Source organism: Leguminivora glycinivorella, chromosome 17 (genome assembly GCF_023078275.1).
Source record: "Leguminivora glycinivorella isolate SPB_JAAS2020 chromosome 17, LegGlyc_1.1, whole genome shotgun sequence".
Taxonomy (NCBI): domain Eukaryota; kingdom Metazoa; phylum Arthropoda; class Insecta; order Lepidoptera; family Tortricidae; genus Leguminivora; species Leguminivora glycinivorella.
Genome location: NC_062987.1, coordinates 11,671,590 through 11,698,756, shown reverse-complemented (window position 1 = coordinate 11,698,756; position 27,167 = coordinate 11,671,590). Strand labels below are relative to the sequence as shown.

General features: G+C 35.9%; 1 protein-coding gene across 1 annotated transcript in view; it reads left to right on the top strand.

Annotated features, from left to right (window-relative positions):
- The first annotated feature begins 592 nt into the window (after window positions 1-592).
- The window catches only part of LOC125235248 (B-cell lymphoma/leukemia 11B), a 53,809-nt gene continuing 27,234 nt past the window's right edge, over window positions 593-27,167 (top strand). The window contains exon 1 of the mRNA XM_048141743.1: window positions 593-1,326. Coding sequence (XP_047997700.1) covers window positions 1,290-1,326 — 37 coding nt within the window. The 5' untranslated portion in view covers window positions 593-1,289. The remainder of the gene's footprint in view (window positions 1,327-27,167) is intronic.

Genomic DNA, 27,167 nt, shown 5'->3' with positions numbered 1-27,167 from the left:
GCTACGAGCGTAGCATTCGTAGCGCTACGGGGAGCGATTTGACTCGTTAAAGAATAGTATTGTTAAATTTTCGTCGTTATAGAGGAAAAATGGTACATCCCTTTTACAATTTTTAAACCTAAGTATTTTTTTTATTTACCAGTTATTTTATTTTTGGAGAAAGTAGGACCAGAGTCTAAGAAAAAAATGCTAACATCAAATTAACGAACTTTTTAATATTTAAGCCGAGACTGACCGCATCTAATAGGTCCGTTCAATTAAAAATTCCATCTCCTAATCGAGTCATGAAATATGCAAGCAAATATTATCCCTTTTCTTTTGTACGCGTTGCATCTTCGCCCCACCCGCGCACGCACACCAACGCACGGCACTTATGATCGCTGGCCGTCTCTGTCGCGCGCGGGCGTTCGCCGCGCGGGAGGGACGCTGCGTCTCGCTCGTTCAGCCGAGGCGGCTGCGACCGCGAGTAACCCCTGGCTAGCCGTACGGACTCGCACGCGCCCTCGTCGGCCGGCCGAGCGAGATGGCGCGACTCGTGGACATGCGGAGGCCGCGGAGCCCTCGCGCGAAGGGACACAGGACAGACGCTCTCGGACATCGGGCGAGAGCGGGCGGCCGGCCGCGCACCTGCTACACCGCTCCGCACACGCGGCACTCGAGCGCGACTATACGTAAACTGAACATACAACTCCTGAAAATCTTTACGTTTTAATCTCTTATCGTTGATTTTAATATACATAAATAAACAGTATTTTTCCGTCTTAACTGACAATTTAGTGAACTTTCTGAAGGACAGTGAAAACAAATATTTCGAACTGAAAAGTGAAGAAGTTTTATCATACTATAAAATCTAAAGTGTGACCAACAGCCACGTTCGCCAAATAACGAAATCGCCTCTAGGTGTGGATTGATTAGATTACACTGAGACGCTCATTCAAGTGTTGATAAGAACGCATGACCAAATTTTGGCGAATAAACATCCGAAGGGCAAACCGGTGCAGAGCAACATGAAAAGAAAAAAGTAAGCAAGTTTATAAGTGCAAAATAATTTGCTAAACATGAAAAAGTTACGAAGATGACTAGAAAATTTACGCAAGTTTTCTGCCGTCGGACTTTCGAGTATCCTGTGACATCTCGACCCCGTTATCAAAAACTTTTTAAAACACTGAACGATAAGCCGTCGGGGCTGTGAATGTGAAGTGACGAACTGTCGCCGTAGAAGATATTTAGATAAAATTCTTTTTGATAAAGAAGTTGTTGAAGATCTAAAAATAGGTGACCAAATCAAGATGAGAATCAAGATGCCAGCTGTACGCATCGCGCAAGGTAAGTTGTAAAACATTTCACAAATAATAAAATCAATGATAATAATTAATGTTTTAAAAACTGCTGACCAGAAAAACATACAAGAAAAAACTGCAAAGCCAGATATAAATGTGGCCCACAAATATTTACAGTAAGATTCTCATTAAATCTCTAATAAGACAATCGCCGTCAAAGGCACGAAATTTAGCGAAACACCGCACACAGCGACACAAACAGCGTACCTCGGAGACTCCATTCACCGCACCGAGCTACTTAATACCCGAGCCCTGTGTCAATATTGACGCAAGACGATTGTGGTCATCGTTGTCCGAGCTGAAAGGGCTTTCATCAGCTGACTGGCGAGCTGGGAGATAAGGGTGCGCGGTCAAACATGTGTGGAAAGTTTGAAGGAAGTTTTTTGATGGAAATTGTGGGATTATTAAAATGGGAGCTAAAATGAAAACAAAAGACAGTATACATTTGAAGAGAAATATACTCTCAAATGTAAAAGGTGCGAAATGAAATCAAATGTAGGTAAATCTATGTATAATAAATTATTGTCATATATTATGTACAAAAAAAAACTGAAGAAATTATTCATGAGAAATTTTACTTGAGTCTAAAACAATAGGGTCGAGATATTTTGTGAAATGTTAAAATAATAAACAGTTTTAATAAATTTAAAGTAAATATCCTAAAAAATAATTTTGAAAAAGACACTAAATAATAACTATCAAACGAGTAAATCAAGAAGATATGACAAAGTTTGTGAAGATGATGAAACCAAAAAAATCAATAAACCAAATAAAAATTACTTAGTTAAGTAACAATCTAGTAAATGTAAAGAAAAAAATAATGGTATATGATTAATAAAAAAATATACAGCAAATATATACCTATCAAACAATGTTAAGTACATTCAAGTCAGCCAAGAAAAAATAAACAAATTATAAAAAAAATTAAGTAATAAACGAACAAAATAAATAGTAAAATAAGTATAATCCAGTACACATTGACCACTACAAATACGAAGAAACTGTTTTACTTCGTTAACTCGTATTTACCATTGTCGCGCGTTCCCACTGGCCAACAGTTATATATTTTAATTGCACATTGTTGCACTCAATATTTCTCATGCTTTACTTTGGCTTAAATTAAACGGACGATATATCTCGTTCTCTGGCGGAAATTGTAACTGTTGCTTTTTGTTTGTAGTGCAAACCTGTGTTTAAGCTGCCTTTCAGTATTGTTGGTTTGATGATGAATTTTAATTTGTGAAATGTGAAAAGAAAGTTTTTTCACATCGGATCGATAGAAGCGGTAGAATTTTCTCTAAGATATATATATGTTATGTTCATGTAAAAATTATAAGTCACGAATTTTAGATTTGTTATAAGCGAATTTTGGGAAACACCAAGATTTTATCAACTCAAGCAGCACTCTTCGCTTATTAAATTTATCCATTCAATTCATTTAAAGTCTTACTGTATCAATAACCAGGATTATATTACAAGATTCACAAATGAGTCAAGAAAATAATCAACAAATTAACTGTAAACACAAATTTGCATCACTAACTGTAATTATTCCTAGAAGGTCGGCATCATAAAATTAAATATTCCATGATTTCTGCGTGCAATACTCATTGAGAGCGGAGCGGTGTGCACGCGCACGGCATCTCAAAGCTGTTATCGCACACATGGGCAATTAGTCCAAGTTGACCGGAGGCGACGGACCACTCTCATTGGTCGCTGCCACCATGACGTCACCGACATCTGCGGCCGTCGCGCCCGATTGGTCGACACGCGTCATTTCGTCGATGACACGTTTGTTCTTATTTTGAACGTAAGAAGTTCGAGGTACTCAGTTTTTGCCGTTCCCAACAATGGAATCTCGAACCCCATTCGTATACTTGAACAAACCTTTTGTGTGGATATACATAGCTAGGTATAGCTTACAAAAACGTTGTAATTGCCTTGTACATTTTTTTAAATCCAAGGATACATTATCGTTAACTCTAATTAGGGATGTTGCATTAAATGACACCGTGTCATGGAGCATTAAAAATTTAAACGATTCAGGGACAGGTTTTAACGTAATCCCAATTACGCCTAAGGGTAGACAAGGAAACCTTTCTGCTTTTTAAAACCCTCCTCAAAAGTGTAAATTCAGGAATCGTAAAATCACTTTACCAGGTACGAGGCTAGACGGGAGACACCGCGGTAACTTTTCAACAAACTTTTTTGAACGGCGAGCGCAAAGTTAACTTTGAGGTATATGTACGGCGAGCGCGACGTTGCCAAGCTAAAACACTGCACATGCTGAAAATATTAAACGTGCGGGGTCATATAGTGGTCAGTTGGTAACCAAGTTTCCTCAGCACGATTTTTTTGGACAAAGCGTATCAATTGTTCCCTTTTTAGGGTTCCGTACCTCAAAAGGAAAAAACGGAACCCTTATAGGATCACTTTGTTGTCCGTCTGTCCGTCCGTCCGTCCGTCTGTCAAGACCCTTTTTCTCAGGAACGCGTGGAGGTATGAAGCTGAAATTTATATCAATTACTCAGGTCTACTGTCCCTTGAAGCTGTGAAAAAATCAAACTTCTAAGCCAACGCAATCAAAAGATACAGCCGTTTATGCCGCAAATTTTCGACACTTGCAAGGGAATCAAAACCTACAGGGTGCTTCCCGTGAACTCAGAATCTTGAAATTTGGTACGAAGCAACGTCTTATAGCATAGATAAAGGAAAAATTACGAAAACCATAAATTTTTAGTTACATCACATAATATATTTTTTTTTAATAATTTTAACCTTACTACCCATTTCCTTTCCATTTGTACGAAACCCTCGGTGCGCGAGTCCGACTCGCACTTGGACGTTTTTTCATGACCAGGCCGAAGAAAACTTCAAAAAGTGAGCGTGCTAAAAATACAATTTTACTCAAAAACTATTAAATATATATACTCGTATTAAACAAATAAACTTTTTTTATATTTTAGTAAAATAATTAATGAAATAGTAAGTAGTTACTTAATAATTTTCCAAATACAGTAGAACCCGCTTAAAACGATTCTGAGGGGACCCAGCCAAAAAAGCGTATTATACGGGAAATCGTATTAAACGTGAAAAAATTGTGATTTTTAATCGTAAACTTTTAATATGGTTATTTTTACTTGGAGCGATAATGCTTTTCTTCTTATTTTTGACATCACTAAACCAAAGATGGGACAAAGAATTCAGAAACTCAACACCGCAGCAGTGATAATGAGCGAAGTGTATGTAGGTAGCAGTGGCGGTTGGTGAAAAATTCTGCTAGGCAACACTGAGCACAAAAGAAACCTACCTTGACATTAGGTACTTTAAGAGTAATCAATTTTAGGCAAGCCGGTGGGAATCGGCTTGTATGAACCAGCCGCTGCTGGTAGGTAGGTTTTTTATAGGTACTAACTATCGCACTACCCGCTGAGTTAGGACAGGTTAGGACGACAAATTACAAATTTATCTTTACGGGTGTCGGTGTCGCCAGAATCGCGTAATTAGTACAGTACAATTAGTTCCGATTGTTGTCACCCGCATAAATAAAGTTGTAAAGTAATGCAAGGTGGGTGGTTTTAGATGGTGTATTAAGCGGGGACGCGAGTCGTATTAACCGTGAAAAAATGTCTGAAAACAAGTGTCAAATTGTGGGGACCGGCGTAAAATGGCGTAATATGCGGGAAATCGTATTAAACGTGATCGTTTTAACCGGGTTCTACTGTAGAAATATTTATATTTCGCAACTATATTAGAGGTGAAACACGTACACTAGTAGGAACAGTGTAAATGGCACATCTGCGCGGTTAACTTTTTATAGTCTATGATTGCGTCACCAAAATGGCGGCAGTGTCGCTCCCGCTCGCGAGTTTGTAGAATATTCAATCTTAAAATATTATAGACGAGTTTTTTGTTTAATTTACCGATGAAATGTCACACCTTGGCTTTTATTTGATTTCCTCGAGTGATTAGTACAATTTTTAAGCACACAAGAAGGCATTATTCACGTGGAAAGTATGTGCATCACAGCACGTCACTGCACCGCAAGGACCTGGTAAGGACTGACAACGTTGCGGTCCATTGGACCGCAGTGGGGTGTGTAAAAATTCTCTTAGCAACGTCGCCTCTAGTACGTAGTACATATACCTCAATGACGTGGGCACAACCTTTTTGCAACGAGTTTTTGTCGCTAATTGATATGGTTTTTTGTTTGGTTATCTGGCTTTTAATTGGTATTGTCTGTTGCATTATGTGACTGTATTCTCTACGTTTGTCTTAAAACGGAATTTTTTAGACAATTTTTTGTGATATTATAAATCCGTCGCTAAACAGAATCAGAAAGTAAGTAACTTATAGTAAATCCGCTAATACAAGCACTAAAATCTTTTATTTAAGTACTGTACTTGTATGCTCAATATATTTTTCTTCATAGACCTCTTTCAAGCATCTAAATATTCTAAATATATTACAGTTGTATTTCGTTTTGATGCCGTTGGATCCGGTACAAAATTGAATGAATGCTACATAAAAGAGCCGCACGTCAATTTAAACATTGCTTATATCTTGTCCATTCCCGCTTGGCGATTCAATATGTCTTCATTAAGGATATCGCAGAATCGCATTACAACCGGATTTATCGATCACGATGCCATGTTACTTATAGCTCTATCACTGACCTCAACGTAATTATAGTAATTATGATAATAATAACATTGAATACTGGAAAAACATTTGTATTAACAATTGTAATTGCGAGTGTAGGCGAAAGAAAATCAATGGCCGAGGCCGATGGAAATTCTTTATGTTAATTAAGGCAGAATGTTATTAACAACAAATAAATAAATATGAACATACTTTTCAATCGAATTTATAAAGGCATCTATTAAAATAATTTTGAGACCCTTGTTAACTCTTATATGTCCAGAAACGTCATATAAAAATAATGCAAGTAAAATTTTCACAAGTTGTATGTATTTATGCAGCTACATGCGCAATCGTGGGAAAGAATCAAGAGTCCCATCTCTTACAAATGCAAGTCGAAGAAGAGCACCAATAAATTGAATTCGTCAAGAGAACATATAAATTTAGCAATCGACATCTTTACATTAGAGCGGAACAGGGACAGGAGAAAGGACTACTCGGGAACTGGCAGTTGATATTTAAATTATGGGAATCAAGTTAATTTTCGAATTTAGAATAATGATTCCGCGGACGGCGGCCACCCGTTTTGAATTTCGATCGAAGTGGACTGGCTGCGTATTTTTTTTTATTTTTAAATGTCCGCAGCGATCGGCATTTTGCATTTGTGATTCTTAAGATAAAGACGTATGGATTTACATATGTTATGTCAATGGAGGTCCGGGTAACATTTAAATTGGATTTATTAGTCCGGCCCTATTAAGCAGTACAAAACGACGTTGGAGGCATTATTAAAAAGATATAGTATTTCGATCGATCGAAATTTATATTATTCATCACGTGAAATAAAGGAAATCGGATGACCAAAAAGGTAACGTTGTAGATTTGGGATTAACAAACAATCCATTGACAGAAAAAAGGATTGCTCTTGTTAACAAAACAAATCGTGTTGCAAACAATAAAAACAGTAGCTAAACACCTTTGTGAACGGTTTAGACTTAATCTTGGGATGTAGATGCAACGGGCGATAATACACCTTCAGTAACTTATCGTCTACAAGAAATCGGTGCTCATTGTGACCACTTTTTTGTTAACGTCATTCGAAGTATTGATTTTGATCATCAAATTAGAAAGTTTTAACTGATTTGTTTCGATAAATAAATATAAACCTACCGTAGGTTTATTTGAAATATTGTGTTACATTAAATTGTATCCTGTTTAACTATATAATTTCTTATAAATCTTATACCATCCTTAAATTCTAACAGACTCATTAAACAAATTATCGTAGTGCTTTAAAAGAAGCCATTGTACCTTTCATCCCGGGGCAAATCTTTGACCAATGTCCGCCCATTAGGCTCAATTACGGGGCCTACGAAAATAAATACTCGGCTAAAATACAATGGGATAAAAAATGTTCATAACAAGAATTAATTTATTGTTAGTCCGCGATCAATAGCCGGGAGTGGGTGGACAGTCTCTCAAGTCCATCTTTGTCAGGCTTTAATACCAATTTGTTATTGTCGGCCTTTCAATGTTGGAGCCGATTTAAAGTTTGGTAGGTGTTATTAGGCTGAGACGTGTCGACAGATTGAAGGTGTCAGCTTTTGGAGCATTACCTTGCAACACACTTGAGACGGTAATAAATAAAAAGGTCACTCGAAACGACGTTAAAAGTTGAACTTTTAGAAAAAAGTCAGTGGACACATTTCAAAACCCATCAAATAGCCAAAAGAAAGGATGCAAAGATTTATCAAAATCATACAGGTTAACAAAGGGCCCAATCCCGACTCGGATAGAGCCACCTGAAGCTCCAATATTTTCCCATGGTCAAACTTCTATAAACACCTCGGCAAAAAATACACAGTGGTCCTTTGACAAACAATTGGTCAAAAGACTTTTTTTGGGCAAAACAGGCTCACACACCCACATACTGCCCGATAACGTTTCTACAATGCCGAATGGGGTTGGTTTCCGAAGCATAGGCAAAATAACTATTGTGTGTCATTATGCGTTCCTTTCATCAATTTTATTAGAAAAGGGTTTACAAGTGTCACTTTCTATATTTTTTTGCTATTGTGTTTTAATCGACGGCTGCTGTATTGTACAGTTATGGTGTATTAGTTTATTCGTTGATAGTGATCGTTACTGATTCAAATCTATAGGTACTTTAGGTACGTTGTCAATTGTCATAATTATTTTGTTGCTTTATCTTTAACTATGTACGTTGATTACACAAAACTGTTTACATAATTATGTTCAAAAGAATCATGTCAGATTACATGAATCTCTCTAACTTGCACATCTAACTTTTACTTTATAATTATAATTTTTCGCTTCTACGGTTTTATCCGCGTATTATTCAGCGAAATCAATTTTTTTTTCTTTATTCTACCTGATCTTTACATCGCCCATGATCTTCGGATTCCTGACCCTTGTCCAAAGTCTTTTGATAGCACGTCGGATCGTGTTCTGTGCGATATTCACCACACGTCACGGACGTATTTAATAGAGCACGCTATTGAATTACATCCATTTTCGATTCGCAAAAGGATGTTTTTTCAGTTTGCGCGAGTAAACAAACGAACGCTTACCTACCATTTTTTGTCTTCTGCCGCATTCCTTTGGAATTCACTGAGTTTATTACAAAAGTTCCTAATATTAATCAAAGTTCATAAAAATATTTTGATACATGCAAAAAATATAACATTTGAAATACTTAGCATGAAATCGCCACTAGTTTACTTTAGACAAATAGATCAAAATCACGATAAAGCAATTAAACCGGCATCATTCATTCGAATATCAAGTCGCTAAAACATTAATCGTATTTAGTCATAGCATAGGGCAAAGTATTATAAATCTAACAACCGCCCACGACACAAGAACAATACCAACACACGAAACAACACAACATAAATCATAAGCGAACATCGACTATCGTCTTTCACTGGGCCCTGTGTTGATGATTTTTAACACCCACTTTATCTTAAACGGAACAATAACTTGTGATAATGTGATAGAATTGAATCTGGAAGGCGTGATGAAGGATATATTAGCATTGTTTCCTAAATTACATTTCTATTTTTGGAAACTAAAGAATCATTATAGCAATTGCAAAAGTAATTGAAGAAATGAGGTTGAAACTATGTACGTCCTATTCTTCTCAGATTAAGGTACTTACTCGTATAATACTTTAGTAGTCGTTATTACATTTCTGACATCAAGCTTCAACTATATGTTCCGTTGAATTTTAATTTCAGCCTCAAAAGGTGTAAAATACAATGTCAGAATTACATCGGAGAATTAGAATTACCTGATGCAGTCTGAAACGGAAGGACATTTACTATTCAAAATAATTTAATTAAAGAATAACATACGGTTAACAATGCATACAAACATCAAAACCTAAGCAAAGTAAATGTAAATTTGTCACCAATAATCGCAAACAGTCATTCGGTCCAAAGGATATTGAATCCCATTCGTAGGTGTTGCATTTCCGACAACAATATACGTATGTTACTTGCAACTTTGTTGTAGTACCTAGTCCACTTCCCTCTTGTAGAAAGATAGTATTCTTCAAATATCTGTACAAAGTAGTCTTTATTTTCCTTACTCAATAGGTGCACGGGGTATGCTCCTTCGTTTGGTTTCACTACTGAACAAAAGTTACAGGTTTACATTTTTTGCTTGGTTTTTCATTCTAATATCTTATTATTGTTTAGGCACCTAATATACCTCAAATAGTGAAATAATATTTTATCTATTCAAGAAGAAAATGGGGTTATGTTATAAAATAGAAGCTTATTCTCAGCATAGAAATAGGAAAGTTAGGGCCACTTGCACCAACGAAAATGGAGAGTTAACCCACCATTTTATATGGAATTTGACAGATGGCAGCCCACTAACCCTGAGTTAAGTGGTTGGTGCAAGTGGGCCTTAGAGATTCACAGCCGCAGGTGAGTCTAATATTAGTTCAGGATATTTAGGTGAATTAAGATTTAGTTCTAATAGAATGATTAATAATAAAGAAACCGAGGAACAGGCCGGTGCAGGCCGGGGGCAGACCAAAAAGGAGTTGGTGGGATGACCTGGACGCATTCTACCCAAAATGGTGGGCAAACGCCGACACCCTTTGCCCAGCAGTGGGACACTAAAAGAGGCTAAAAAAAGAGCGTGTCGGGCCACGCTCAGTGTAGGGTTCCGTAGAAGAACTAATTATTTGCCCTTTCGTGTTAATATTATCAAAAAACGGTCTTAGTAAACCCTTATTCATTTTTTAATAGCTAGCGATAACCTACGGTAAAACATATTGGTACCAAATCGCCATCTCCATCACACGCTCACGCCCCAGCTGCATACGGTCGTAACTGCATTTGTATGCTGGGAGCTTTCCCATACCGGGCACTCGTGACCGCTCGCCTTGTTACCGATGACCTGCGCTGAGATTATGCACTTACATCCGTCTGCGCGATGACTGTTTAATTGAGGCCATGTGAGTATGGAACAAAGGTTTCGCGCGTTTATGGCGAGCAGATTGACTTTCTTGCTTTATGACCGGTATAGTAAAAATGGCGTAAAGATGTATAAAGGTAAAAGGAGGCGCTATTTACTTAAACATGAACCATGTATACCTAAATAAAAAAGTTTCACAAGCAAAATTTAATTCAGGACGGCCGTGTTCAGAGGTTTAATTGTTGTTAGTATATTTCTAGCTAGATATTAACGATATTTTATGAAGCTTTCCATGTCTAAACTATCTAAAACTGCTGCAGAAATTCATAGGTTCTTAAAAACCCTTTTGACATGGAACGTTACACACCTATTCTGAATTTTGTAATGTATATTTTTTCTTTGCCTCATATTAAACGTAGGTATATATAGGTATAATTATTAATTACTACATTCTACTCTAGAGATGGGCCGAATACGGACTTTGCCGAATACGAATATTCGGCCGAACATTCGGTTCAGCTGTTACCGAACCGAACATTCGGCCGAATATTGGGTCCGCCATATTTTAAATCCTTAGAGCACTTAAAACTTTTCAATGATTGGTTAGTAATGAGTACTAAGGCTCTTAATGTTCCTTTAATGTGGTGCATAACAAAATTTTGGTTTTTGTATGTTAAGCTACGTTATTTTACTTTTTTACATCACTGTCACTACATAGTATAAAACAAAGTCACTTTTTCTGTCCCTATGTCCCTATGTCCCTTTGTATGCTTAAATCTTTGAAACTACGCAACGGATTTTGATGCGGTTTTCTTTTAATAGATAGAGTGATTCAAGAGGAAGGTTTATATATGTATAATAACATCCATTACATAGTGGAGAAGTACTGTTATTTTTGAGGTTTCTAATGTGATGTCGTAAATAATTACATGCGGGTAGATTATATTTATTTGTCTACCCCGAACATTTATATAAATTAATATCGGGTAGTTTTGTGTTGTTTACATCTCCGGTGACATTTTGCTGGGACGTCAGTCTTCCGCGACCACGGCCAGTGCAACCTGGCCGAAACGTTGGGAAAAAAGGTAAAAATAATGTTAATTAATCGCTTTCGACCTGTATGTGACTTTAAATATGTGTACAAAGCGCGAGAACTTAGTGTTATCTTGATAAGGGATAGGGATAGCGATAGGGATAGCGATAGGGATAGCGATAGCCATAGCGTTAGCGATAGGGATAGAGATAGGGATACGGATACGGATAATATGGGTATCGTTAGAGGGATACGGATAATCGGTCGGCGGTCTCTTACAATCAAAGTGCTCTAAGACGATCGTTGTTTGCTTGCTTGAAGATTACGTTTGCGATAAGTATAAGCAAAATGTAAAAAATTGTAAGGGATAATAGAAAAAAGTACTTTTTACCCACCGATCATATAGTGTCGAAATACGGGCTATGTGGGATGTTTATAAAGGTTTCCCCAGCGTATATAGAATTACCTACGCTGTGGTCGATGTGTAATATTTCTACAATCATTGCAAGCAAAAGTATTATGTGCAATCGAAATAATCGCAGATAAATATACCAGAGAAACCTAAGGATCCAAATGAAAATCTTAATGAATACTTTTATTACGCGGGCGAAGCCGCGGGTAAAAGCTAGTAATTAATTAATTATTTTAGGTATATATATTTTAACGCATATTTAAATCCCTTTGGTGGTTCCTTAGAATCCTGAAATAGGATGTCATTATCCGATGAATTACGAAACAACTTACGCTATTTATTTACTTTGTTTATTCGGTAAATATTCGGCAATATAACCGAACTATTCGGCCGAATACGAACATTGAAAAACTTGCCGAATATGCCGAATACCGAATATTTACCGAATATTCGGCCCATCTCTATTCTACTCATTATATACAATCCCAAGAAAGAAGGTATCCTTTGGTACATTATTTATTTTAAGCCTCTTTTTGCGCTTACAGGTCACTCAGAAGTAAAAGCATTCATATTGTGGATTTGACCGCTCATTGTTTGCGATGACCTGAGATTTTGCACTTACATCTTCGTGCACGGTGTCCGTTTAATTGAGGTCACACTAAAACAAAGCTTTCTCGTCTTTATGACCCATAACTTTCATGAATTCTTATGCTTTATGAGTTTTAAGAAAAAATGTTGAAAACAGTTTACGGTTAAGCGATATTAAAACCGAGTAAATAAAGATTATTATCATATAGGTAAGTACGAAATTTTTATTTTAGTATATCGGTTGGGGGCTCTATGAGTAATCCTAAAGATTAGATTAATGGAGTTTATGAACTTACCGCCACATTTAACTGCCTCGAAATTTCCGACTTATTGCATCCCTGCTCCCATAGGGTTATTATTTTGCTCCTCTCCAACTCACTCAAATTTGCTGGCATGCTGGCTAATTTTAAATTAATTTAAAATTAACAAATTGGTTGGTATTAGTCACTTGGGGAAAGCGTTGTTGGCAGGAGGACGTTTAAAATGAAACTGATAAACTGACAACGATGTTTGGTCAACAAACACGTGTTTGAGAGATTCAGGTCAAAACCCTAAAACAATACTGACGTTATATACTTACTGCACGACCCTTATTGGTTGTCATAAAAGAGGCGTGACGCCTTAAGAGTTTTGGCTACAAACGAGTCTCGTTAAGAAATGCTCAACCTCCGGCGAACGCGATAGTACAACAAAACGGTTTATGAAAACGGTTATTTGTTTAATTTTTTTTTAAATCTTAAATGTAAAATAGAAGGGATGAACTACTATTACTACTAATCTAAAGATACCAGAGGAGGTAAATAAAGAGATAAACATAAAGTATTAAAAAAAAAACACATTCAGATACAAAACGCGAATAAACTATGTTCCATGCAGTTAGTTACCTTCAATAATCACAATTATTGTAGGTACTAGAAATAGCAACTAAAATAAAGTCTCCTATTGAGCTAGATCACTAGAGGAGTGAAGCATCGATAATTGAATTTATCGATATCTTCTTAACATACGAATGCGAAACGAAAGAATACTAAAGATTAGCAGGCAGCCGTGTCATTCCTCACTAGAGGCTAGTTCGTCACTTAAATGAGCCAGTATGAGCGTGGTCTATTATTACATATGTTTGTCATGGATCTCAAGGCCAGATTACACTGGTGAGCGCATGGGCTCGTGTCCATGGTAACGCGCAAGTGAACCTGCGCGGGCGGCGATAAATTTGACGCGATGCGCGATCGCCTGATAACCGCGGACTGACCCGCCATTGTTTGTTGGGAATGGATTGGAACTTTGAATTAAATGGAGGCATTTTTAAATGCGGTTTTCGTTGGGGTCATTGTTGTTAACGGGTTGACAGTTGAAAAGCTTTCTTTTTACAAATAAGATCTAATGTTACCTATTTGGATTATCTTGGAGATTTTATAAATTTTAATTATTAGGTAATTATGTAATTAAATTTGTAATTTTAATTAAAAATGTATTATTTTATCATTTTTACTGTAAAAACGACTTCCGTAAGTTCAAATAACGATTCTTTATTATTTTTTTTTAAATTATAATATGGGATTATTCTTGGCCAAAAGGCAAAGACGTGGCCTACGATGGAGTGAGCTCGCCCAAAAGATGCCTGTTCAAGGGTTCACCATTGATTTGAATTCCCTTTTACAAATGTATTTAAATGGCGTCAAATCGAATGTGCTAAAACTTCGTCAGATGTCTACTACATTACCTTCTCCATCAATTCCTAACTCCGCGATGCGAACTGCAAAGCATTAAGCGACTTAATTCACGCCACCGTAATTGGTTTCATCAACGTACCTCACCCATACCGACCAGCGTAACCTGACCCCTCCTTAACCGTTAACATTTGTATCGACATCGATAGTTCATATCGATACGTTCAGGGGCCACCCTATGCTGGTCGTGAAAGATTAATCGAGATGTAGGAAATGATCGATGAGAACGATGCGACCTCAGGTTTTATGGGTGTATAGAAAATCTGCGGGCGCGGAAGGCCTTTTGGAAATATGTAGTTTGTATTGTTAGAAAATGGCATTTTCTTATAGGTAGGTCCAGAGTAGTTTAAATAGAAATAAATATACCTACGATGCCATAACTCATGAAAATCAGATTTCTATTTTGAAAAGGAATACTATTTTGACATAGTATTTAAATACTATCGGAATAAATTAGTATTATGATCAAAATATCGGTAACTTTTTTTTGCAAAGATTTGCAAGGATTTGCTATTGGCCTAATAAGACATGTCAAAAAAATGCAGATGTAAAATAATACCGCGATGCCAGCAATCGTCCCACGCTGTCTTGCGAAGATACCGCAACCCTTTTACCCTACACAATACCAACAAAAGGTTCCTTGACCAGAATCAGAGCATTTGGGAAAGTTTTTTTTGCAAACATGATAAATTGATTCCCCGGTCCTTCCGCTTTTAAATGCGTGAGATAGGAAACCATTAGAACGGGGATGTTGGTGATGAAGATAATTAAATTAGTTTTAAAATACCGTAGATAATTTAAAAAAATATTTTAGAATTTATTAAGTACTTATTATTAAAAAAAAAAACATTTAATAACAAACAAATGACCTGTATTAAAACATAATTACACATATAATAATGATACAGTATTTATACAAAATACCTACAATTTAAATACATTAAGCCGTCTCACTCTCAATATTGAAGAATGTCAATAATGACGCTGCACCACACCCAAGTAAAGTACAAAATATGCACTACTTTTCCGAAATTAACTTTCGAAGAACGCATTATGTACAAAAACCGCACCATTCCATTTCGAATTCTCCGACAATGTCACAGAATACAAAAACAGCAGTGATTTCTTTTGGGTCTTAGTTCATTTCGGTTTGCGAGTATCTTCACACAGGAGAAACCGCGACGGTATCCACTCCCGCGCATCACGCGTCGCATTGTCCGGCGTAATTGCCGGGTCGGAAGCCACCTGTTCCGTTTTCACACGGTGCAGGTAGCCCCTGACCGGCCGAATAGCGGGACGAGTGGCAAAAACTTGGTTCTACCCTCACTGTCAACATTTTTTTGAGGCTTGGCGGATGGGATAGTCAAATTTCTTGGGCGTTTTTGATTTGTTTAAAAATTGGTCTAAGGTTACAAATTTTAGTATTTTTATCAGCCTCTGAACTTTGTATGCCACAATTATTTTTCTTTCAACTAAAAATTTTACAAATTCAATGACAATGCACCTGATCTTGCAAATATAGCACAGAATTAATTATATGTATGGATTAATTGTCATGAAACTAAGAGAAAGATGAAAAAGTTACATAAGTATGTATATCGTAATCCTAAATAAATAAAAACAAGTTTAATTACAAATGTATCCAAGTACCCACATTACGTCCATACATTTATTTACATTTCGTGGTCAGATCAATAGATTCAAATGCCCTATACAAGCTTACTCGTTAGCCCCAAAAATCACAAGCGTTTTCTCATTTCCTGCTAAATACCACACGCAATTTGTCCCGACCGTCCGTAGGAAAATCAAATTATATTGTTTATCGCATCCCCCATTATTTGCGTCAGTATACCAGATGTACGCTGGATGTCAATCTTCCATGTTTGTTTACCTAGAAACATCAAACACTGTAGGGTCACTCATTTTGCTCGCCAATGTGATTGTCGTAATTTCATTACAGAAGAGTTCCATAACTTTCGAAGACGATGTCGTAACTTTGTTTCCACTTTTCAAAGAAGTCTTTTGTTCAGTCATAAACAGAAGTATTTGGCTTTAGATTTGAAAGGTTGATTCGGTCTTATTGGCAGCTTAATTTTGTCGTTACATTTATTACGTTTTTGTTTCTTGATACAATTCTACGGATTCGTATTAATCCCAAGTTCTCCATTTGAAATTTTTTTCTGCACAAGTATTATGTTAGTTTAAAAGAATTTTGTGATTATTTGACGCGACGTTTTTATGTTTAATCATAAACCCGAATTTACAGAATTACATCGTATTATGGATGTCCTGGCTAAGCTAGTCGATCACAAAAACCACGTCAAACCAATAATTCATGCTAAATATAACGCGGCACAATTATAAGTCATCCATCCATTCAGATCTGTGCAAAATCATATTCATCCGCTAATGCCATTTCGTAGTGACATGCACTTTTTGCCATTCAAATGGAGGGACAGTTGTGTTTTTCTGTATGGAACTTTCGCGGGTCCCCTATTTCATAGGCACTGGAGACGATTACGCATATTTTTGCTCACACATTATTAGGGGTGCCGTGTGTGAAAAAAATGTACTATTATAAATAAAAGGAGCCTAACAAAGGGATGGGAGTGCGATCGGGGTCACTAGGAAACGGCGGTTTTGATACGGGATTTTTTTACCTGGGACTCTGGGGGTTCTTTTTTCATTGAAATTTCGGGACTCGAAGTTTATCGAGGTAGCCAGTCAGTCTGTGTTCATCTGCGAAGATGATCACATGCTTTATGACTTCAAGGAGTCTACCCAGTGCCCAGTGGTCGTTCGGACTTGCCAATTCTTGAGTTTAGTTTTCACTTTACTTTATTAGTTCTTCAGTAGGATAAGGAACTTATAAACTAGCTCTCGTTAGTTATAGTGGTAATATTGTGGATATTTATGAAGAATGGATCTTTCAACGAGGAGTAAGTCAAGATTTTTCGACTCTGGAATCGACTTAAGGCGAAAAGGTAATTTAGTGAGTTTCAAATTCAAATTGCATCCCATTCTTATTTATGGCTGAATTTGGACTGATTTTTGAAGCTCACTTACTTTTAATTTTGAATATTTTCGTGTAATGCTAAAGTACTGAAGTTAATATCGGGGGTGGGGTCCGCAATAAACGAGGCAATAACCAATGCTGGAGACAAATTGGAAAATAATAAGGCAGTGAAAATGATATCTACCCCCGAAAGATATCTCTGTACGAATCTAAAGAAATCGGATGCTATTCACATTAACATATAAATAGCAACGTAAGTGGACGTTATAGTATATTTATATGTATTCTTATAGATCGGTCCGAACTACAAATTAAGTTCATTTACTTCGTCGAAATTGGATATTTTATGGCTTGTATCGGTTTGCCATTAAACGTTATACCTACTCTTTTCGAACCGAGTCATAAATGGAGCTTTGCTTAACGCAATGGGCATGCATAGAAAGTCATACGAGTCGTATGCCAAGAAACCTCGCCACTATATCAAGGCGCCGTACAAATACAAATACAACTGCAGATAAAATTGCGTGCAAACTCTGCAGTGACCACAAATTTCTTGCCACGGAGGCTGTTTGTCAAAATAATGACCGCGAACTAATAGGAAAGGCCAGACTAGAAACGCATACTGGATAATAAATTCGAAATACTCTCGAGTCAATACAGCGGTATACGAATTCAAACTGTAAACTTGTGAATTAGAGTTGTATTTCCAATGGAAAACGGCAATAATATGAGCTTTTGGAAATAATATAGGACATCCTATTTTATTTCCGCAGTGCTCCGTTTTCGTTTCATGAATTATTGTGCTCGTGTTTTTAATATTCTTTCTAGATTCCTAAATCTTACAATATTTTCAAGTTAGTACGTAGGCTTTTTTTACTGTAGAGAGTAATATTATAAGAATCTTGTAAAAAAATTTTAAAGTTTGTCCCCAGTAGGATATAAACAACTATTGTAATTTTTTGGATACTTGCATCACTTGCATGTTTTGTTTTTTGGGTAATAATGGGCCAAAGATAATGAAATACCTGTTTACCACAATTTTTATTTTTTATCTATTCCTTCTATTAGAAAAAAATCATACAAAAATCATTAAAAAAAAATCTAAGACTGCAGTAAAGGGTAGGTGCTGGCAGGCCTCCATGCCGGACGCAGAGCCTCTTTTATTACCCCGGAAAAGTGCCGATATTTCGCGCGAGCCGTACCATGTACGGTTACGCGAAAGTTTTTAGAATTTGAATTTGTACAGTTCAGTACTGACATGGGAAATAGCCTTAAAGAACTGAGATTGGTAACAGTTTTCTTTAAAAATAAGTTAATGTGTCTAAAGTTAATGTGTGTAAAAATATTCTGAACAACATTATAATTTATAATACCTTATAGTTTCAATATTTACTTAGGTAGGTTGCGATGATATATTTTTTAAACACAATATTATATAGATCTACCACGTCAATAGTAAAAAAACATACGGTCCGCTTAATGGTTAGCAATCACCGTAGCCGATGGACGTCTCTCACTTCAGCTAAATGCGTGTTGACGACCGATGTGTGTTAAATATTATAATTTAATTTATTTAATAAATTTTCGGCATTTTTTGATAAAAATAATGTCTACAAATCATACTTACTTTATACTATCATCATCACTACGTCGTCCAATTTGTCTTTATTACATAACATAATAAATATTCTTTATTTACATGAACGTTCATAATTATATAAGAAACCAAGACTAAACTTAAAAGCTAGATAATGTCTAAAATAGGCCCTTGAGGCATTGTACCAAGGATACTGGCGACATTTCCTCGCTGTATCGCAATGCTCATACGTTGTGCGAGGAAGTCGCCAGCTCTTCGTCACCAGTAACCTCAACCAGACGCTTCGCGATTTCTCTGAACAACTTGTTCGCGCTTGGACCCCATGGACCTAGAGTTTCTACGCCAAAAGATAAATAAACATATAGTAGTAAATATATATTTATCTCGCAATACATTAAAAGATCAGAGCCATCCATATAGGTATCGAATACATACAGTCGTAATAGGTATCTGGCAATAATTACTATCGGGCAGTTAAGGACAGAGGCGGAATTAAGATTTTTGCCGTAAACGCCGGGAACTGCTGGATTAGGGGTTAAGTGTCCGCTTTAACGGTATTGCGCTAGGGAGGGGTGAAATATCGATATGGACAAATAACAACAAAATAAAAATGGAATACAGGATTATTGTTAAAGTAAAATTTGTTGCCACAGTGAATTTAGTGCCATCTCTCGATACAGTGTGTAAATTTTTAGAACCTCAATATTGACAATAATGTAATATTCACCTGATATATGTCAAATTTGTAAATTATTAATCAGTGTCGCCATCTTATCGTTAAAATTGTTATTATCTGCATTAGTGTAATTAATTACAATTAAGTGAACACGTTCATATGAGTTTTGAATGATTTGATTTGATATAAGTTTATTGCACGTTCATATGATTAACATTTCTTTATTTCATGATAAAATACACTATATATTTGCTACATGTCAAAATTCTATTTTTGATTTCTTCTCATAAGTCAAAATAATAAAATTTTCCTATTTAAGGATCGTCATTTACAAAAAAAAAACAGCATTATCAAATTAACAAAATAAACTAATGTAGCAATATGCTATCGACAGTTCATTATGTCCCCTCACTATCATGCCTCGTGGAGCACAAGACAGTCCGGCGTGGCGTTTTTATTGACACTTGTACGGTGACAAATATCTCCAGAAAGAATACTGTCGCACAAGGGTTGCTATTTATAAGCACATTTTGTGGGTTGCATTCGACTTGTAGATTTTAGTAGCACTTATTTAGGACTTCATTTGTTGAGATGATTGAAGATTTGTTAGCTGGACGTTATTTTATTACATCACAGTATTGTCACTAATTTAGTCTTATCTATTTTATATTTTGACCAAAAACTGACTTTGAAGTCGTGTCTTGAAAATTTCCATAGTGTTAGAACGGCTTTTTATGACCATTTTTCTATTTCTAAAGTAAAAATGGGTAAATGTTATTTTAGATTAAGTACCTATGTAAATTTTAAAGACTGATACATATTTTAACTTTCATAGGAACAAGAAAAAATTGCGCTAGCGAAAAACGAAAACTCCTTTAGCTTTGCAATGTTTATAGGAAAGACGAGAAACAAGTTAAAATATACAACACTAATACATCTCATGGTATACTCACTTATTTCGGTTCAATGTCAGTCTTATTATCTAGGGAATAGTTTCTCCATAAAACCGGACACCGTCCAAAATTAATAAATTTTCATCAAATTTTCACTTGACGTTTTTCTATTAAGGGGCCGCCCCCCGCATCATATTACACGCTTAAATCGAAAAAACCGCGAAAAAAAATTGAAATCCTTCTAACGAAGGACAATACACTGGAGGGCCCTGTTTTCCTTCAGTTCTCTGGAACATTCGAGCCGATATTAGATATCGGTAACAGGATTACTGACCCGGTCTAATGTAATCAGTGGCCGCTGTTTTTTCGTGTTTCCCTCAGGAGCTTGACAACCTTTGTGCGAATTTGCGTGTTATATACGGGTGGGGTAAATAAATACAAGAGAAATATATTTAATGTTATAGTGTTCATTTATTAACAAAAATAGGTACATACCTATATTATTGGTGCTGCTTTTGATATCAAAAGCTTTAGAATTAATATTATATCTAATTGTGCAACTCTAGAAAACGTGACCTCATGTTTAAAAAAAGAAAAAGGACATTTTAAGTATGGAAAATATTCAAAATTAAACTGTTTCAGCTATTAAAAACTTGTAAAGTATTTTTTCTGAAGGTATTTTATGCATTAGCAAAAAAAATCATGCTCAAATATACTCATACATATATAAAATAGTACATAAGAAATAATACTAACCAAAAATAAGGCGTTTAAACATTCATTAATCTCAAATACTCCTAATGAGAAATTACCATGTCAAAGGGCAAATTTAATAAGTTAAACACCTTGAAACAATTTGGCATCTGGCAGTGATCTCCTTTGCTCTCTGGGGTAAAAAATATGGATATAATCAACCGTTTTGTCTCTTCGCATTACGCAGTAATTTGATTAGCCACGGTGAACGAGAATCGGCCCCTTATGTAATCCTGTTTATACGAGTATATTTTACTTGGTGGTAAGTATAGATGTGATATTTTTCTTGTAGTCTAGAAAATATTACCGTTAGATGCTGGTTAATTTTGATTACTTACATGGCATCTTCTGGGTGAGCGCACTCCATCGTAGGCCACGTCTTTGCCTTTGGCTAGCCTGTGGCCAAGAGTAAGTCAATTTTATAATAAAAAAAACTTACGTGTATTACCTACAAGTACATTAAATTGATGAAATTTATTTATCTTTTTCTAATACGTATTCTATTAATAGTTAAAAGTAAACGAAATTTTATTCTAACTTTTAACAGTTGGAAAAATTCCCAAGTCACTTTTTGACCCAAATATATCAACAATGGAATATGCCCGAGCTAGATTTAAGTAAAACTTTCTTCTCGATATTTTTTTACGACAATGATGTATAAATTAATTTACTTTTGTTCATGGAAACAACCATAGAACGCCATTACGCAAGTACGAAAAACTTAACTAAAATTTTAACTTCAAAGAAACAGTTCTCAAAACAAAAGCCGCATAAAATATGGCTTCCAATGAAAGGTGCACACTTAAGACTATTTGAGCTAAATCTTAAAGGGTACCCTATATACTTGGCACATACACTTTATTGGCCAAGTAATTATAAAAAGCAAAGGGTAGAAAGTGGCCATATTGAGCCGTGTGACGTCATTAGTTGGTGTTGACACAGCCCGCCTCCTATGAATGGCCAAGTGAGGCCTAGATGGGCGTGGTGTACTGGCTATTTACAGTTCAAGGCTGGAAAAATATATTTGTTTGTCGAAAATACATAATTTTGCTTTTTTTTTGCTCTAAATGGGTTTACTTATTGCCACAGAGCCGAGTCTAATCGAGGTAAAGTCTACGATGGAGCGAGTTAGTGTTGAAATACACAATTTGCATTTGGATTCTTTGGATGCCCGTTTCACAATATAGGCCTCTTATTGAAATGTCAGTTTTACGAGAAAGTCGCCCGTATGCTATCAAATATCAATTAAATACGCTATTAAATTAGTTACTCAATTCTATTATACCCTTTTATTCGTTCCGATAGCTACTACTATTACATACATACATTTTAGACTTTTCGACTGAAACAAACTTATCAGACAAACAGAAAATCAAGATCTTTAAACGAATTCTATTAAACCCTGCTTATTAAAGCGCAATACCGACACTCTTTGTTCTTGTCCATTTCCGACCTCGGGCCAACTCGAGCACTGAACAAAGTCGTCAAAGACGCCGAAACCGCCATTCAGTGCACAAAAGAGAAAACGTAAACAGAGGAATTCGTCACATGATGGCGGCAGGATTTTAATTTATATTTAAATAATTAGATTAGATATAAGAAACGGAAAAAAATGAAGAATGCCACGTCGCGTCAATAAACCGAGTACCTAATGAAAGATTTTGGTTAACACCGTACTACACTGTCGCACTTACCGTACCAAAATCAGTAGGTAATTATACTAATTTAACTAATTATTACTCACATTACCTTGACACTAGCGAAATGTTATGTACAACATACCCACTGTAAAGTTATAATTATTTACTAAGGAAATAAATAAATTGAAATTGAAATAAATGGAAATTGAAATAGTCCCAATGGACTGAAGCCATTTAATTAAAAATAAAACCGGCCAAGTGCGAGTCGGACTCGCTCACCGAGGGTTCCGTACAAACTTTCTTTCAAACTACCTAGTAAAAATAATCTCATATTTTCATATAACTCTAATGACTTGACTAGAAGACAAAAGTATAGGCACTAATGAGTATTATAGTGTATAGCGCCATCTCCCGGTCAATTTGCTAACTAATTTGAGTGACCTGGTTTTTCAGGGATAATTCTTTATAATGTTAACCGATTTAAACAGTTTTTACTTTATTGGACAGAAGATGATTTACGTAACACCTCGTATTAATTTGAAGTACGATATACATCCGCAAGAGTGGGAAAATTGAAAATAAAAATCTGAAAAGTTTTTTGTGAATTAAAAAAAAAGTATTTAAAATACAAACACGATTATATTTTTCCTGTAATATATAGCATAAAACCAATGTTTACTAAAATTTCCATAATTTTTCGTTGGTAAACTTCGGAGATAAGGGGGGGGGACGGTATTTTTTTTTTTACATTTTCCTTCAAAATTCTTTTTTTTTCACAACAAAAAAAATATAAAAAATAGCTTATCTACGTTCAATTTGAGCTCTTTCCAACGATACCCCACTTGACCTAGTAACTTGAAATTTACAGTTTTCCCCCCTTTCATTTTGCCATTTTCTACAATTAAAATTAATATATTTAAAAAAATTATACTTTCTATTTGTAGAGGTTTACAATGTTCACAACTATTCCAAATTTCAAGTTGATAGCATTAGTAGTCCTCGAGATATTTAGGAATGTGACAGACGGACAGACAGGCGGATAGAGTCGCACCATAAGGGTTCCTGTTGTACCTTTTTGGTACGGAACCCTAAAAACTGAACTGAAAGATTTTGATTGATATGATAACTCGTTTATGATTGACAATGAATTACCCAAATAGTACGTTACGATACAAGTGCGAAAAATAGGAAGTTTAAATCGACACGAGTCACGAATTTTCTTTTCACACGTGTATCAGACGACGTTTTTCAGCACAGATGGCCATCCGAAGTTTCGACCTGACATATAATGAAACTCTTCTCCCACTATTGTGTAAAAAAAACCACCATCTGTACTGAAAAATTTATTTCTTGTATGTGTGACCTGTGACCTTAACTTTCACGAATAAACAGTATCAAGGCATTACAATACGTAATTATAATAACTATTTTTGGAACGAAACTTTCGCCCAGTTTCAATTGCTACAGTGGTCCTACGTATATAATTATTCCAAATTTCACTATTATTACCAAAAATCAACCCACAATCGGAATACAACAATACACCCCCGCAACATACGATAGCTATTCTTATTATTTTTATTCGAGCTATTGTGGCCCAAGCTCCATACACAATAGCCTATCCCTTGCCAATTAATATTGGACACGGTGGTCACCAAAATGTCAGAGTTGGATGCATTTTTTGTTAGACATATTATGGATAGAACGGCTATCAATCATTTAATATAATAGAAATTATAGATGCGAAAGTTTCATCTATGACGCAAAAGGCAGTCAAAAGATATACCAAAATACAAACTGACGAATTTTAGACGAATTCTCTGTCTACAAAGTAAATTGTAACACGTACAATTCCGACAAGCAAATTAACACAGGGGTACGAATCGCAGCGCGTCGGGACAAAACTTAATTAAATATTAATGTGACGTCCAAGTCGAAAGTTTTAACACACAAGTTACTCCACGGTGACCTTTTCTGTAGCGAAAAAACAAAACTCGGATAAAACTGGCGTGTTACGCCGTGTGTGGTAACGAGCTAATTTAAACTTTTCGGTCCTCAGCCCTTTGGAGGGTGGCTCCCCCCACCGGCACCTGAGGCGTCAGACTATCCTTGCGGCTAGACAGCGCCTTTCAATAAACCAGAGCTACACAATATCCAATACAAACTTACAAGTACCTACATTCAATTACAACTGTAGTCCTTTGTTGTAAAATACTAACAACGGTACGCTAACATAAAGCGAAAAGTTCCCACTTAAACGTATTGTCGTAAAAGGTTATATAGACTATTTATTAGTTACACAAAGTCGTAAAGTGTAACTACCCGCCCACACAATTAAAGCTTAAAGCATTTAACACCCTCATTTCAATAGTTTCGATAAATCACCGGGTGTAAAGTTTTGTCCGGCAGGGCGCATGTTTGACCAGTGTCCAGTCGTGTGCGGTGGGTGTGGCTTGGCTGCCCAGTGGGCATTTGATCACGGATTTACGTGAACGTAAACGTTTTGATACGTCATCTAGTGTCGTAGATATTGGGTTCATATTGACTCGATTGTAGATGTTTGTACGTATGCTATACAAATCATATAGCAATATTACGGTTATGATTACAATATTGAGAGTTATATAATTAAAAAAATATGGAATAAATAAAAATAAGTACGGTAGTAATGTTCATATTGGTTCAATTGAAATAGTTTTTTGTCTTGAAATATAAGTTTACTTCCTGTTCACATTTAACTAAAATGAAGCGTGCCTATATGTAAATAAATCCAAAAGGTAGATTAAAAAACAAAATCCATTTGCCACGAGCCATACCGTTGAGTAAACGTGAAAAAATCCCATTAATAATGACACATTTACATAATAAACCCCCTGTACAAACCCAGGTACAACGGTAAACAAAACAGTCGAATCACGTTTTTTCCCTGTATTAATTTAGTACTCAGGTTTCACCCCTGTACATTAAGGAATGGCCTACATTTCTTTTATGGCGAAGGAAATAATAAGCGAATGTAGACGGTACTTGTGTGAAATTAGCCAAAGAGCGCCTTTGATCCGAACACGGGCCAATCGTGTGTGAAACACTTTTGTAAATTGTCAAACTCCTGTACAATGAAATCGTGCACATTATATATTTTTGCTATTATGTTTGGTTATTTGGTGGCAACCGCAAGAAGAGAATATATTTTTCAGTACATACCTCTATGGTGTTTTTATCCTGCACTAGTTAGCAAATTATAGTTCACAACTTGATTACGCTTTAAACGTGTCAAAATTATTTCTGTACTTACGCTAATACAATACGAGTACTTTCTTGGTTTGTATAAGTTTTACTTGATTCAATACTTAAATACCTCTCGTAAGGTTTGAATGTTTGTTAAACTTTTGTTTTCAAACATAGTTGTTTTAGATCCATCCCCTTAATTAGGTATCCATTTGCAATAAAAGACATCAAGTTGACCCTGATACGCAACATATTATTAAAAATTCAAAAGACGCGAAAGCGATTGATACAAAAGAATCAAAAGACCCTCGCATGACCGCAAGCCACTTATCCTCAGAGATAAGTGGTCAAACCACCTGACACCTGGAACACCGTGACTTACAACTCGTAATTAAATGTAATTTCACACTCAAAGGGATGAAAGTTTCATTGTCCATATGTCGCAGAATACTTTTTGTGTCTGACGACATGTTCCTTGGACCGCAATGTGTAAACAATACTGGCAATACGCCGCTTGCTCTGTCGCGCCACGCGCGATAGAGATAGATATCTACTAGCGCTTCGTTTCGACGTGAGCGATTGTGCCATTCGGCTAGCGTTGCGTGTACATTTGTGTTTCGACATTTTTGACCAAACGAAAAAGCAATTATTAAAAAGACCAAACTACAGAAAAAAACTCAGAATTTATTTTAAATCTTCGATTGTCGTTTCTTTTTCTTTAAATACTTACTTAGATTTATTGTTAAAACTGTAATTAGTTGAAATACTAGCAATTTTCCAAGAGATGATGATATAGTGGTATGTACACCAAGCAACTGTTTAAATATTGAACAGTGAGTAATGATCGGACCACGTATTGTATCAATACAAAGTGACACGATGGCATTGGCCAATTCAGAATAAATTAAAAATATTTTTCATAACTAATTTATCTTTACGTTTAAGAATCCTTTCAATCGCAAGTCAATAATAAATTTCAAGAATATCATGATCAAAGCATTACCTAGAATTTGAAATATCGTAGTTATTTTTACTTTTTATGCTGTAAATTTATCTAATATTTTCTTGGTATAACTTCAATCGATATCATCCTTCAAACTATGCCGTGTTGAAGTCTATCTTACAATAGTTGGATGCTGATAAGCAACAATGTGTCAACCCACACGCCAAC